Source organism: Sander lucioperca, chromosome 4 (assembly GCF_008315115.2).
Source record: "Sander lucioperca isolate FBNREF2018 chromosome 4, SLUC_FBN_1.2, whole genome shotgun sequence".
NCBI lineage: Eukaryota > Metazoa > Chordata > Actinopteri > Perciformes > Percidae > Sander > Sander lucioperca.
The window spans coordinates 7,083,248-7,097,220 of record NC_050176.1 but is presented as its reverse complement, the minus strand read 5'-3'; the positions used below and the strand labels follow the sequence as shown (position 1 = coordinate 7,097,220).

At 41.8% G+C, this 13,973-nt stretch overlaps 1 protein-coding gene across 1 annotated transcript; it reads right to left on the bottom strand.

Annotated features, from left to right (window-relative positions):
* Nucleotides 1-2,964: 2,964 nt before the first annotated feature.
* Nucleotides 2,965-8,656, bottom strand: mchr1a (melanin-concentrating hormone receptor 1a). Its single transcript, XM_031289139.2, has 2 exons — nt 8,431-8,656; nt 2,965-4,085 (listed from the first exon to the last, which is right to left on the bottom strand). The coding sequence occupies exons 1-2, from the start codon at nt 8,483-8,485 to the stop codon at nt 3,064-3,066; spliced, it is 1,077 nt and encodes a 358-aa protein (XP_031144999.1). The 5' UTR covers nt 8,486-8,656; the 3' UTR covers nt 2,965-3,063.
* Between the last annotated feature and the right edge of the window lie 5,317 nt (nt 8,657-13,973).

Sequence of the window (13,973 nt, the reverse complement as noted above, 5' to 3'; positions counted from 1 at the left end):
ACTCTTGATAAGCAATAGGGGAGATATAGCATGGCCTTTCATCCGCAGTAAACTACAGTAATTACATAATTTTTCCATGACACTGATGGGCTCTGGCAAAATAAGGACTTCTGTGCTTGTTTTTTACATCAGGCTGGTATGCTATTGCACGTAGGGTCCAAGATCATACAATACAGTAGGATTTTCATGCAACCTCATTTGGCCTTGCTGTTGCTCTTTTGCTCCATCTCTCCTCTCCATCTGCTTGTATCCGATTATTTAATGCCTGATACTTGCATATACTATCAATTTACAGTGAAGACTGTCTTCTTTGTTTACAATCTTTATCAGACCACGGGAGGCATCTGCAGGATAAGTCAGGATAGAGTATCTGAGGACTGAAAATCTTTTACATGATGTGTTAAATATCAAAGGGTGAAATCATAATGCAGACAAAAAACCATGGTACAGTGAACACATTTTATATATTTCTGTTACAGTATACAGTACATATTGAGCTATCAATGTTCACAACAGTACAGATAAAGTGCCCCGCAACTTATTTTGGCAACAATTAGAAAAAGCTGCTCATGTTTTGACAAGAGGCTCTTTTTTTCGCTTCATAACGGACAAGAACAACAGTTACACCAGAGTTTCTCATCCTTGGTTTTGGGACCCTACAGGGTGTGGTTTGATTAGCATGTCCCCAGGTTATGGGGGAATGACCGACAAACAGTGTTTGATTTATTTTAAAAAAAATTTTATTTTAAAACGTTCATATCATCAATTCTGTGTGTGATTCCTTCAGAGCTTCCTTTTGTCTTTGCATACAAAAATACACTATTCTATAACAACTTCACAACTCTAATTGCTGGGATCGAGTCAATATTAAATTCCCTGAACAGTGGGCCAAAGGCCAGAAAAGGTTGAGAAACCCTGAGTTACATATTCAATTATTAATATATTTCATATTTACATTAATAATCCATCCAAAACATAGATCACAAACATAAATCTACATACTAATATAAGTTAAAATCAATACAACATTAACAACACCTCATCGGCAAAATGGCACTCTTTTATAGCTGTGTCATCCAGAACACAGCCCTTCGTGTGTGTGTGTGTGTGTGTGTGTGTGTGTGTGTGTGTGTGTGTGTGTGTGTGTGTGTGTGTGTGTGTTGCGCCGCTGAAATCTCAGCTACAGTACAGCTGGTACTGCATGGATGCACACAGTGATATATTAAATGTTCGTAGTGATATGAATCACCTAATATAGTATTACTTGCACAATGTCTTCATATTAAATGTGACATGTGTGTTGATATGTGTGTGTCTTTAATGTCCACTTGTTAACCACATAACAGGATGTCAGGCTGGACCCAGTAGTATTTAGGTGCTATTTAAGAACATTTTGAACTGACAATGTCCAGTCTAGAAGAAAATGTTTTCTGTTGAAGTGGTTAAAGGAAGTTCGCTGTTTTTAGCTGGCATGAATTGAGGTAAAGGCAGGGCAGATAGGAGTTGGCCTGAAGCAACATAACTGAATCATGTGGAGTTCATGGAATCAATGCGTGTTGTCCACTGGCTGTTTGCTGTTTGGAAAAAAAAGCTGCAAGACATCCTGTAAATGAAGATAAATGGTGCTTTGCATTCAGTCTGAACAAACCTTTTGTATTGAGAAACTACTCAGTCAGCCTTACCCTCTAACTGGTCTTAAACACAGCTCAGTAGCACAACTATTCAAATAAATGTTTACCTGTCATTTTCAAAAGGAAGATCATAGGATTGTCAGACATGTGAATATGTTTAACTGAACAAAACTATAAGGTTTTATTGACTTTTTTTTGGCTGCATATGTGCAAACTCAATCAAAATGATATGTTGAACCGACAGGTTCAGCAAATAGGCCAATTTGACTATACTGTATGCTGCAAATATTTGAAAATGTGTTTTTTGCGGGTGTAAATAAATAAGAACATTTTCGTTCAGCATATTTATTCAATAATATTGTTAAAATAAAATGGTCGATTGGGAGTTAATGTGCAGACATTACAGTATGTAGGCCAATATGTGCAGGGTTTTTCCTGGCTCAACATAGGCTCTTTTTTTTTGGGGACACGACTACGCACGGCAGTAAGCATGATCACTACGCGTACAGTACATGTGTTACCTTATTTGACAGAAATCTATGCAGTTACCTGTTATTTCTGACAATTTGATAAACAAAAATGTCCCCAATTAACAAAACTGTTTAAAAAATATTATTAATATTTATTATAATATTTATAAGAGAGTTCGGTACAGCCTGATTCTGGAGATAAAACCGAGATTAGCTCTTATATTCAAGTTTTTGTTCTGCTTGTTCAGTGGTTGTTTAGTAAATTGCTATGCTCATTTTCAAGTTCATACTTGTATTTAGAGGTTGTACAAGAATACGTTTATGTGGTTTAATTTTCAAAAAACACGATATTTTTCTCCTCTTTTCACCCTGTGTGTTGAGCTCTCTGTTTTAGCTACAGAGTGAGGCATCTCACTTCTGTACTATCTTTGTTGGGAGTCGCACATGCGCAGTAGCTAGGTAAGCACTGCTAGCTTGTCAGTTGCAGAGTATGAGTATGAGCGTGCCATGCTAGCAGCTAGGCGAGCATTATAATGTGTGTTACAAAGTGACGAGTGTTTGTCACGGAAGTAAAGGCTGGACTACAGTAGAGCTGTTTGGAGCAGTTTGTGAACAGTGTTTTCTGTTGGAGATGGTCCCTTTGGGGTGGACTTTTGGCTTTTTCACTTTGTAAACCTATAACATGCACAAAAATATATATAACACAATAAAGGAAAGGGAAAAAGCCAAAAAGCATAATATGAGCACTTTAAACACATTTAGAGAAGATTTGAATTGCTATTTTTATTCTTAATTCTTATCATTTTGGTGCTGGTGATTTTCCTTTGGGGCTGGCTAAAACCTCTTTGGGGGGTGCAAAAAATTCCTCTATGCAGGAAAAACCCGATGTGTTCTTGGGGTAATGTCCCATTCATAGTGCTTACCAGCTGCACAGATCCACAGTTGCAGGTTATTTGGATTCTTCATTGTGGGGCCATGTTGGATGGTATCATCTCCCGAGAGGCTGGCTCCTGCTGAGCCCCTTCAGGTACCATTCTCACACTCACACTGCCACCATCTGTGGTGCTCGGGTTCACACGGAACTTTCTATTAACTGGGCGTACAGCCCTGAGAAACTGCCTCTTGAAGGTCTCACTAAGGATAATGTAGAGGAATGGGTTAATGCAACTGTTAGCATATCCCATGCTAATGGCTATGTTGTAGGCATAGGAGAAAGCTATGCTTGGCTTCTGCACCCCTAGATGGATCAGCTGAAGGATGTAGTAAGGGGCCCAACAGATGAAAAAAGCCAGGCAGATAGCCACTGCCATCCGGGTCACCTTTCTGGTGCGCACCCTCAAACTCCATGGAGGCAGTGGTGCAACGCTGGCCCCCATGTGCTGGAGGATCTTGAAGAACACCAGGCAGATGATGGCCAAAGGTATAGCAAAGGCCAAGAAGAACTGGTAAAGCGTAAACCAGTATATGTCATTGACTGCGTCAGGCAGAAGGAGAGCACAGGCCACCAGGCCATCAGGAAGAGGCATCAGGCCTGCATACATCCACACGGGGATGATGGTGAGTAAGGACAGACCCCACACCAGGCCAATGACCAGCGCTGCCACACAAGGTGTGCGGATGTAGTTGAAGCGGATGGGATGGACCGTAGCCAAGTAACGGTCAAGGGTCATTGCAGTGAGGATGTAAGTACTGACAATCTGGCTATTGGAGTCAAGCGCAGTGATGATTCTACACATTTCAGCTCCAAAGTGCCAGGTGCCGTTGCCCAGCAGCTGGTGGATGAGGAATGGCATACCAAGGAGGAACAGGAGATCAACAATTGACAAATTTAAGATAAATATGTCTGGAACAGTTTGCTTGGCACAGCACTTGGTCTTTTTCATTATGGTGTAGATGACAATACAGTTCCCCATGATACCCAGAAAGCAGATGATGCCAAAGATGACGGGGAGGATGGCACTGCAGTGAAGAGCCCCATCTACAGCTGGAGACAAGAAGAGAAGGGAGCATGTATTCAATCATGTTGTATGATGTGAAATCTTACATTGTATCAGTATGGACAGTGTTAAATACAGTCATCATGTCACAATGATATATTAGCAAGCACTAATATTAACAATACTAGTTTGTCAGGGGATTATTACATGGGCAGATCTATTGTCAGATACTACATAGAGCACTTGTACATTTTCTCTGTCTTGCTTTTAGGCTGCTGGAATTTTCTGTAAGTGTGCATGTGTGTTGGCTTTTCCAACACAGCACAAAGCAAAGCCAGATGATGATGGGGGCAGAAGTCCTGGCACTTGTCTTTGTAATGTTGTATACAATGTTAGAAGAATATACCTTTAAAATAGGTTGCTAAAACAATTCTTACTAAACCCAGTCAGTAACTTTGTCTTTTTTTCAACACAAATGATGTGCATTAATCACTTAGTAGAAATCCTAGATATTTTAGCAGTGGAAAAGTTTAAATTGATGAGATTAAGGTAGTATTATTTCATATTTCTCATCAGACATTTCAGGCTGTGAAGGGAATTTACTGCAGCCTGAATTTGTGCAATAGACTGCAAAAGCTTGATTTTTTGAAAAAGTATACAAGGTAACTTTGGTAGTTAGAAGAAAAAAATAAAAATACTGAAATAGCCTACACATTTTGTTTAATTAAATGTTAAATGCAGTTACAGTACGATGTAAATACGATGTCAACTGAATTATATTACCGGACCAGTGAGCCGGAGGGCTATTTCACAAAACCTAGATAGCGGATTAAGCCGGGATTTCCCAGTTATCCTGGCTCAATTTAGCCTTGACTCGGTTTCACAAAAGCAGAAGCACCTAAGTTACCATGGAGATTTATTCTGTACAGCTATCCTCTGAGGCCTGTACTACGAAGCGAGATTTGGCGTTAACGAGCTAACTTCAGGCTCAACCCAGGGTTTTCTGTACTACGAAGGTGGATCACTTGTGATCGGGTTCAGTCGCCGTGGTAACTTATGCTGAACGCCTAACCTGGTCGGGAGCAGGTTAAGTTGGAGATCAGAGATCAACTGGTATAAAAGCACCGCCCACTGACCAATCAATACTCGACTGATAACGGCGTCACCGTTCTTAGAAGATCAGCTGGAGCTCGGTGGAGAGAGAGAGAGGTGCGCTCATAAAAGTTAAAACATTTAGAGACCGACAACCCCGTTAACATTCCCTGATGGGTATCTTTATGAAAGATAGATTTTCAGCAGAGGGAATTACTTATAGGCTATTTGTTGGCTTCTTTAGCCGTGTGTTGCCAATGCGCACATCGGTTTAAATTATGTTTTTATGTTGTTGTTTTTTTATTTTCTCTCACGATCGCGTACCACTGCTGGGGTTGCAACTGAAATAAAAGCCTAAAGCAACGACAGTTTAGGGAAAGCAAAAGTGTAATTATGGTCAGATCTTGTGCTTGACTGATGGGGAAGTGACCAGTTTAGTCTAATGTATTGTAGTGGGTGTACTGTACTGTATATTGGCCAGAATCTGCCTTTGGGGGAGGAGGGGGGCATATCATAGTGGGGGGTCTGGGTGCCCCCCCTCCAGGGAAGTTTTAAGCATCAACGACTTCATTTCCTGCATTCCGATACACTTTTATGCACCAATTTATGGTGAAATACCTCCATTGAGCCTATGTGAAGAATAAAGCACAGATGACAATTCAAAATATATCAAACATATAATGGAAAGTATGTTGTTACGTGTCATTGTGCATTTTTAAGTGAGTATATGGAAATCCTGGAGCTTACTATCACGTAGACTGGATATTGATAAGCTAAACGTTGTGATTTATGCATAACAGCGTCGGCTTTTTTGCCAGCTTTCCTTCCTGCGTTTTGCCTGTAAAACCGTGTCTGTGTTCTTCATATTTATGTAGAATTATAGTTTGCTCTTCTTATGTAAAATATGCAGCTCTGGTAGATGTTTGCGATTGGTCGTGGTGCGCAAACACCGCCTCTTTTATGTGAACGCGCGCCGCTGGATTGGGAAACCCTGGATTGATTGAACTAGTTGATAACCAGCGTCGTGATACAGTTTATGCGGGACCGCGGTTGTTAGGTTAGGTGAAGCCGGATCACTGAAAGAAATCCAGGACATGTTGATCTTGATTCGTAGTACAGGCCTCAGGTCCCGACCAGGCTAACAGCCGGGATTTATTTACCCTGCTGCCTTTTCTGTTCACTCAGTGGTTTTATCAGCCTGCATTAAAATACAACAGTACATATTGCTGTTCAGTTAAGTACTGTTATTTAAAGTTGTGACCATTATTTTTTATAATTATTCATGTGAGTGTGTGTCATTGTTACTGTTGTATTGCTGCATGAAAACTGCTGTTCACAGTTTGTTAGAAGTTTGATGAATATGTTACGGCAGTTGTTGAGATAATTAGAAAAGACTGATAAAGTTGCCAAATGTGTTTTAAATGAAGTCAGTTACTAAGGGCAATATATAAAGTTTTGTATTCTTTAACAATAAAGGATCATGTTTGTTCCTCTTCCATGTGCGTTGTATTTGGCATTCTTAGCAGACAATTTGTGTTGTCCAGTAAACTGGGACTATAATTTGGGAGGATTGTACAATTTTAAGAACATATCCTAATTGAACAATCCTCCCAAATTATAGTCTTAGTTTACTATCTGGACTAGTAACTATATAGTGTAGACTACTGTACATTCATGTAACAACAGGGAGAGGACACCCCAATGGTTTTGACCTTATATTTAGCTTGGGGGAAATAACTGATGAATACCCTCTGTTACATTAATGTTTACAGTGTGCATGGAATTTATCACTTAATTATCTTTATAGTTTCTAGATTTTAGATTAGAGTACAATTTCTTCAGTGTCTTCTTTTCTATGTCCATATATACGAGGGAGCAAAGCAATATGTAAAGATGGAAACTTGGCCTCTGTTAAAAAAAAAAAAAAAGAAAAAGAAAATGTGAGAAAAGGCGTGGCAGAAAATAGCGGACTGACTAAATGATAGTCTAAAAATATACATTTACGAACTATCTACTGCTCTTAACTGAAACCAATAAATGAGTCACTTGTCATTTGCAAAAACGAACAGCTGTACACTTTGCATTAAAAGCGAGGCTTTAAATGCAAAGTGTACAGCTATTCGTATTGGCCATCTTCTACACTGCTGCCATCCTCCTGCCTCGTCCCCTCTGGCAGGCGCTGCAGATCCCTGCACACAAAAACAACCAGACACAAGAACAGCTTCTTTCCCACTGCCATCACTCTCCTGAACTGCTGATAAGTGGGGCCATCACCTCTTTGGCCATTCACCTACACATTACATACTTTATCATTCCAATATGCATTTTGCACACTACATTTGCACTATTACTTTACTCCATGTGTACTTGTATTGATAGTAGCCTATGTCTTATTTGTATTGTATTTTTTGTATTTTGTGTTATGTGCCTATATGTATATTGTTGTCTCTATTGTAGCCTACAGTATGTGTCTATATGGCCAATAAAACTGATTCTGATTATTATATATTATATATATATATATATATTTAATTTTTGGTACCATGGTTGTTAAAGTTTTTTAAAGGTTAGGGAATGTAAAAAAGGTTCTCTAAAGGTACGATGTAACAGAACGTTAAACCGACTTTCCATTACAACCAAAACCTAACCAAAACCTAACCAAACCTAACATTCAGGGAACGTTCCCGCAACCAACAATTGCTCTGGGATAATATGACTTAGGAAATTTATATTTTAGCCCACGAGAGAGAGGGAGAAACGATATATTTACGCATATTGCGTTGTAGAAAATTGATCTTCATGGTACATTTCCTGAGTAACATTATCTTCTGCTTATTTTTAAGGCAAAGAGTACAACTGTTAATTTGTGCAAGTAGCCTAATCCTTGAATGGTATGATGATGACGGTTCAATTCAGAGAAGTGGTCAGTTAGGCTACTTACGCATTCAGTCGGTCCGCGATTGTCTATCACGCTTTCTCTCGCTGTCTCATACAGCTGCCGTGTTTATTTATTTATTTATTAAAATTTTTTTTTTACAAATAATGTGTTTCACGCTTTAACAAGAAGTTGCTGCTCACTCTGTATAAACTATGAACAATGCGTATTCACCATTTTAACATCAGTAAATCTGTGCTCATCCTCGCAGTCTGTTAAGGAAATTGCCGTGAACGCGCATCTAAATCCAAATTAGCCTACTTCAGCCTGGCTCGACCTAGTCGCTCCTCCTCAGCCTGGCTTGGCCGTCGTGAAACGCACCAAGCCAGACTGCACAGATTATCGGTTATCCATGTGCAACCTACCTGTTGTTGTTGAATTAGTGTCTCCGAGGAAAAAACTATCGTTTAAGAAATCCATGGGTATTTCAAAGTATATCAAGTAAAAAAAAAAAAAGTATTACTAACTGACTGCTTCCTAAGTAAAATGCATCAAGGTAAATCCTGTTTTTAAAAAATGAAATCCTTCACAGCACAAGCAGTGTGTCATTCAATAAGCACTGCTCTGTGCCGTCAGTGACGATAAAGCCGTTCATCGCATAGACTGTATATATTTTACAGTCTATGGTTCATCGGTATATTGATATGAGCCTGTGAGAGCATCTTGACTCGGAGTCTGTGACGCTTTCAGTGGAGTTGCAACTGCGCTGAAGGTGTCAGTCAAGCTGGCTTAAATTCGATCAGAATATTGATTGCCTGTAGCTGATATAGGCTACCTATCCCCTGAGAGAGAGAGAGAGAGAGAGAGAGAGAGCGTGCGTGCGTATGTGTTCTCCACAACTTCAAAGGGCTGTTTGAGGGTTAAGACTTGGTTGTAGGATTAGGGTTAGAATTAGGTTATGGTTAGGGTGAGGGTAACCACTTACAATGTCCTCAATGCTTCGGTTAATATTTAGGGACCCTCATTATGCTACCGTTGAAGTTTGGTGATATTTTTAGCCTTTTTAGTGATATAAATAGCGTTGTAAGTTAATCAGCGGTCCGCGCTAGCTTCTTTCAAGCTACAAACACATTCCATTAGCTTGAAAGCGACAGAGTGGGTACACATTAATAACCCCTAGGTTCGTTTTGCGCCGGAATTGTCCTTTAAGGTTAGGCATTTAGTTGTGATGGTTAAGGTTAGAGTAAGGGGCTAGGGAATGCATTATGTCAATGATGGGTCCCCACAAAGATAGTGAAATGCACTGTGTGTGTGTGTGTGTGTGCATGTGTGTGTGCATGTGTGCGCGTGCACGTGCATGCTTTCTTTGGACACGTTGGATCTAAATGTATTATTTTATTATGTTATCCAGGGCGAGGTTGATGGGAATTTGTGTGTTCACATATTTATAAGCACACATTATCAAACACAGCAATGAAAGAAAATAGAAATGAAGAATGCCGTTTGATGTTTTGAAATATTTACTCACCATAAAAACAATTCACATAGTGCCCCTGGGGGTTTAGAATAACTGTGATATACAAACGTAAAGAGTGCAAATTAAGAAGCCGTTTATATGACGTGTCCTATCTCCAAGGGCATTAGCCATCCCTAGTTTCTGGGCTAACCAGGAGCAGACAATGAGCAACATGCAGGTGTTCCTACTTAGCTACAAATGAATCCCCCTTGCTAATTACTGTCAGGTTTGGACCTTTAAACAGCCCCAAACAGGTCGTTTTTCACTATCAACCACTAGATGGATTTGCTGCCTCCCATTTGGAGTCCAAACACGTCTCCTTTATAAAAGTTGGATGGATGGATGGATGGATAGATGGATAGATAGATAGATAGATAGATAGATAGATAGATAGATAGATAGATAGATTTTTTATTGATCCCAAAAAAATGGGAAATAACATTGTTGCAGCAGCAAAATTTCAGACACACAGCACACGTACAGAGTAAACATTAAATAATAGGAAAACATATACATGAAATAATAATAGAATAATACACTAGCAATATTTAAAAAATATATACAATTTGGAAATAAAATGTACAACTGGATGTGACTATGACAAGGTTTGTGAGTCACTCATAAATATGCATTTATTTTATGCTAGTATTTGTCAATTTAGGGCAATTAGATGACAGGTCTGACTAAATCAAAATGTGGGATTACTGGCTGAAGGTGGAGAAAACAAGACTATCCAGTCAGAGTGTGTGTGTGTGTGTGTGTGTGTGTCTATGCGTCCATGTGATAAACCTCGACTGGAACATTATTATCCTAATTTGGCATCTGTTGTAAACAGAAAGGAAACTAGGATTAATTAATGCTTGTGTGAACTGCAACAGCATTAGTAAGATCATGCATCTTAAACATGTTTTGCACTCCCTGAAGAAGGTTGTTTAAATTGTGAAATATTGCATCATGTGCAATAGATGAGCAGCACAACTCCACAGCTATAGCACAGATGAAAACTTAAAGTTATGACCGTAACCCCAGTTCTCTGATAGCATGAGTGAGGTATCTCACATATGGGTACACCTCCCTACGTATCCCTCAGAAGCACTTTCTCACTACACCAGCCACGATTGGCTGGCCACGTCTGACGCGAGACACACAAGGGGCGGTCTCCTATATAATCCACAGCCCGTGCGTCTTACCGTCATTCAAGGTAGCAACCTCTTCTCGCTCCACGCAAAAAGGGTGGTCCGGTGAGTTCAGCTCCCCCCTGAACTCTTTGATGATGATGATGAAAAGGGCTTCGGCCAGGTGCAGGTAGCTTCTTCCAGACACTTGGGGAATAGGGGGAGCAATTGCTTCTTCGCACGCTTCACCTTGGGTAGGCGCTTGCCTTCGTACCAGGAACCAGTCTTCTCAGGCGGAGCGCTGGGCCACGCAATTCCCAGCTTTTCGGCAACACGTTTGCACACCTCGTGAAGGCTCGTGCTGATAGCCGGGGAACCACCATTGCCGCCTCTCGCATCCTCTGTGCTTAGGCTACATGGGGTCTCGGACATCGCTGCCCCTGAGGCTGGCAGGAACGGATCATCTTCGTTGTCGTACGAGAGGATGTTGTCCGACCCGTCGAGGGAATCCAGCTCAGCGTCGGGAGTGTCCTCGCAGCCCCCGCGCGCACAGCTGTACTCAAGCAGCGGAGCCACTTCATCCATCTGCTCAGCCCAGTCCGCACTCACCATAGCTGGGGCGTTTTGGTTTTGACCGTCTGGTGTGGTGAGCTCTGCCAGCAAGGGGTCCTGTTCAGTCAAACTAGCAAGGCAAGCAAGCCGACGACCCATCGGGGCCAGCGCTTCTTGGGCATGTTTCAGCCCCAGACAGTCGTTGCAACAGGGGTGAGTGTCCCTCGCGGAGATATTATTCCCGCATGAGCACACCCGCGCTAGCATGACTTCCTTTGTGGCGGGAGAGGAAGCCATTTATTCTAGCTTAACACCAAATGCAGTTTGGAAACTGGCCAATATCGTGTTGCTATCTGTATAGCTTTTCAGCTAGGTAATGTAGCTTTTCAGCTAGGGATGTGCTATGGCTGGGTATGTTTGGGTAAACTAGCCGATAGCGTAGAAGCTAGTTCAGCGTACTCTAGTTTGGGGACTAGCGAGCTCGGCTGAAGGTAACCACTGTTTGGGGACAGGCCGGTTATGACAGTTGTTTGGAGACAATACACCTATCTGTCAAGTACCGCCGAATAGGGACCAGTGCCCGGCGAGCGAGTTGTGAGCTCGACTCTATGGACAGTTATCATAGACCCTGGCAGTATCAACGATGTTCGCTTCTGAGCGAGAAGAGGTAGTTGAATGAAGGTAAGATGCACGGGCTGTGGATTATATAGGGGACCGCCCCTTGTGCGTCTCGCGTCAGACGTGGCCAGCCAATCATGGCTGGCGTAGTGAAAAAGTGCTTCTGAGGGATACGCAGGGAGGTGTACCCATATGTGAGATTCCGAACGAATGCTTGAAAGAGAACCAGTAAAACTTGTCATGGCGTCCACTGCTGCCTAGCCTGCATTTTTTTTTTTCTCTCTCTCTCTCTCTCTCTCTCTCTCTCTCTCTCTCTCAAAAAGTGCAAAAGCAAAAAGTGTGCTACAGAACTGCTGGGAAAGAGGAAGAGCACAGTAATAGAGTAAAAGAGCATGAACTTTGAGTTTGCCCCAACTGTAATGTGGCCTGTGGTGCCTGTGTAGATGATGGAAGATATGATAGTAGATGTGGAAATGGAAAGGAAGAATAGATTTGGTGAGTGAATTTTATGAATATCAGGAAGTGAAATATAAGGAATATGTGCACATCTTCACAGATGGGTCAAAGGATCCTGAAACAGGAAACACTAGGTCTGCTATTGTAGTCCCGAGCTGCAGAGGAGAAGTTTACAGAAAAACATCAAATCTGCTAAGTGTCTTTACAGTGGAGCTATATGCCATCTTGATGGCTCTGGAATGGGTGGGAGAATGCAGACCCAAGAAAGCCCTGGTCTGTAGTGATTCTCTATCTGCCCTGTACAGTCTCAGTTCGGGAACATCGAGTAGTCGACAGGATTTACTCTATCATGAAATCATGACAGCCCATGCAGAAATAACAAGACAAGGTATTAATATTGTATGTGGATTCACGCTCATGTAGGCATTTTGGGTAATGAGAGGGTGGACAAGCTAACCAAGCAAGCGGTGAGGAGTGGAAACATAAACACAGTTATTGAATTATCAAAAGCAGAAGGAAAGAGTATTGTGTGGCAGATGAGTTGGTAATGTAAGGAGAGGAGGAGAAAGTAGGAAAGAGGAGATAGTCATCACCCGATTGAGAATTAGGCTAACTTATTGAAAACATCTAACAGGGTTGTGTAATAGTCCGGAAAAAGAAACTGTGGATGTTTTAATTGAATGCAGGAAACATATACTAGAGAGAAGGATCATCATGGAGGGAAAGAAAAGAGCAGGATTGACGAGAACTGGATCAAAAAACATACTGGAAAGTGGAGGAGTTGGACAAGGCAGGAGATGTCTGATCATTTTTTTAACAGAAACTGAACTGATGGCAGAATTTGAATGATGGGCTGGACACTGTAGGTGGAATGTAGCACCAGTAGTTGGCGGTAGTGCAACACATTGGATGCAAACCGCCATTAAAACACAGAAGAAGAAGACATCCACCTTGCCAGATCGTATACCTACTCACTCAGTCTTCGTTTGCAGCCTAGAAGTTTCTTTCTCTACTCCTTGCAGTCCTGTCTGCTCTGGCCCATGTCCAGCCCTTCGTCTCGTCAGCCCTGTTCCCCTGGCTCGGACCCCTGCTCAGCTCAGAAATTCCCTGGTTCTGCTTCCCAGTCCATGGACGCTCTGATCAGCTGAGTCCCAGTCTTCCCCCTGCTCGACAGAGCCATCAGCCCAGTCCTCACGTCATCCCTCCTGGCCAGCTCCTCCCAGCTCCCATTCCATTATTATCTTTATTATAATCCAGAATGCTGTCGCAAGGCTACACACTGGGTCAAATAGACGGTCTCAGAATACTCTGTTACTTAAGTCTCTTCACTGGCTCCCTGTTGCATATAGGATTCAGTTTAAAATTCTCACTCTTACGTACAGAGCATTGCACGATCAGGCTCCTGCATATGTAGCTGAGCTACTTCACTCATATCCGTCAGCTTGCTCTCTTTGGTCAAATGTGTTACATTTACTGTCTGTCCCACTTACCTGGCGACCTTTGGTGATCGAGCTTTTGAGTCTGTAGGACCTATCATCAATGGAATGCTCTGCCTCCTCCCTTGCGGTCTGCAGTTTCTGTTAAAGGAACACGCCGACTTATTGGGAATTTAGCTTATTCACTGTAACCCTCAGAGTTAGACAAGTCGATACATACCCTTCTCATCTCCGTGCGTGCTGTAAGGCTGTCTGACGGTTCCAGCGGCATCAGG

Bases quoted from the DNA above. Each gene is read 5' to 3' on its own strand.
- mchr1a (XM_031289139.2), bottom strand. From the start codon at position 8,485: ATGGATTTCTTAAACGATAGTTTTTTCCTCGGAGACACTAATTCAACA. The intron at 4,086-8,430 runs GTAGGTTGCACA...TCTTGTCTCCAG, and splicing joins CACTAATTCAACAACAACAG to CTGTAGATGGGGCTCTTCAC.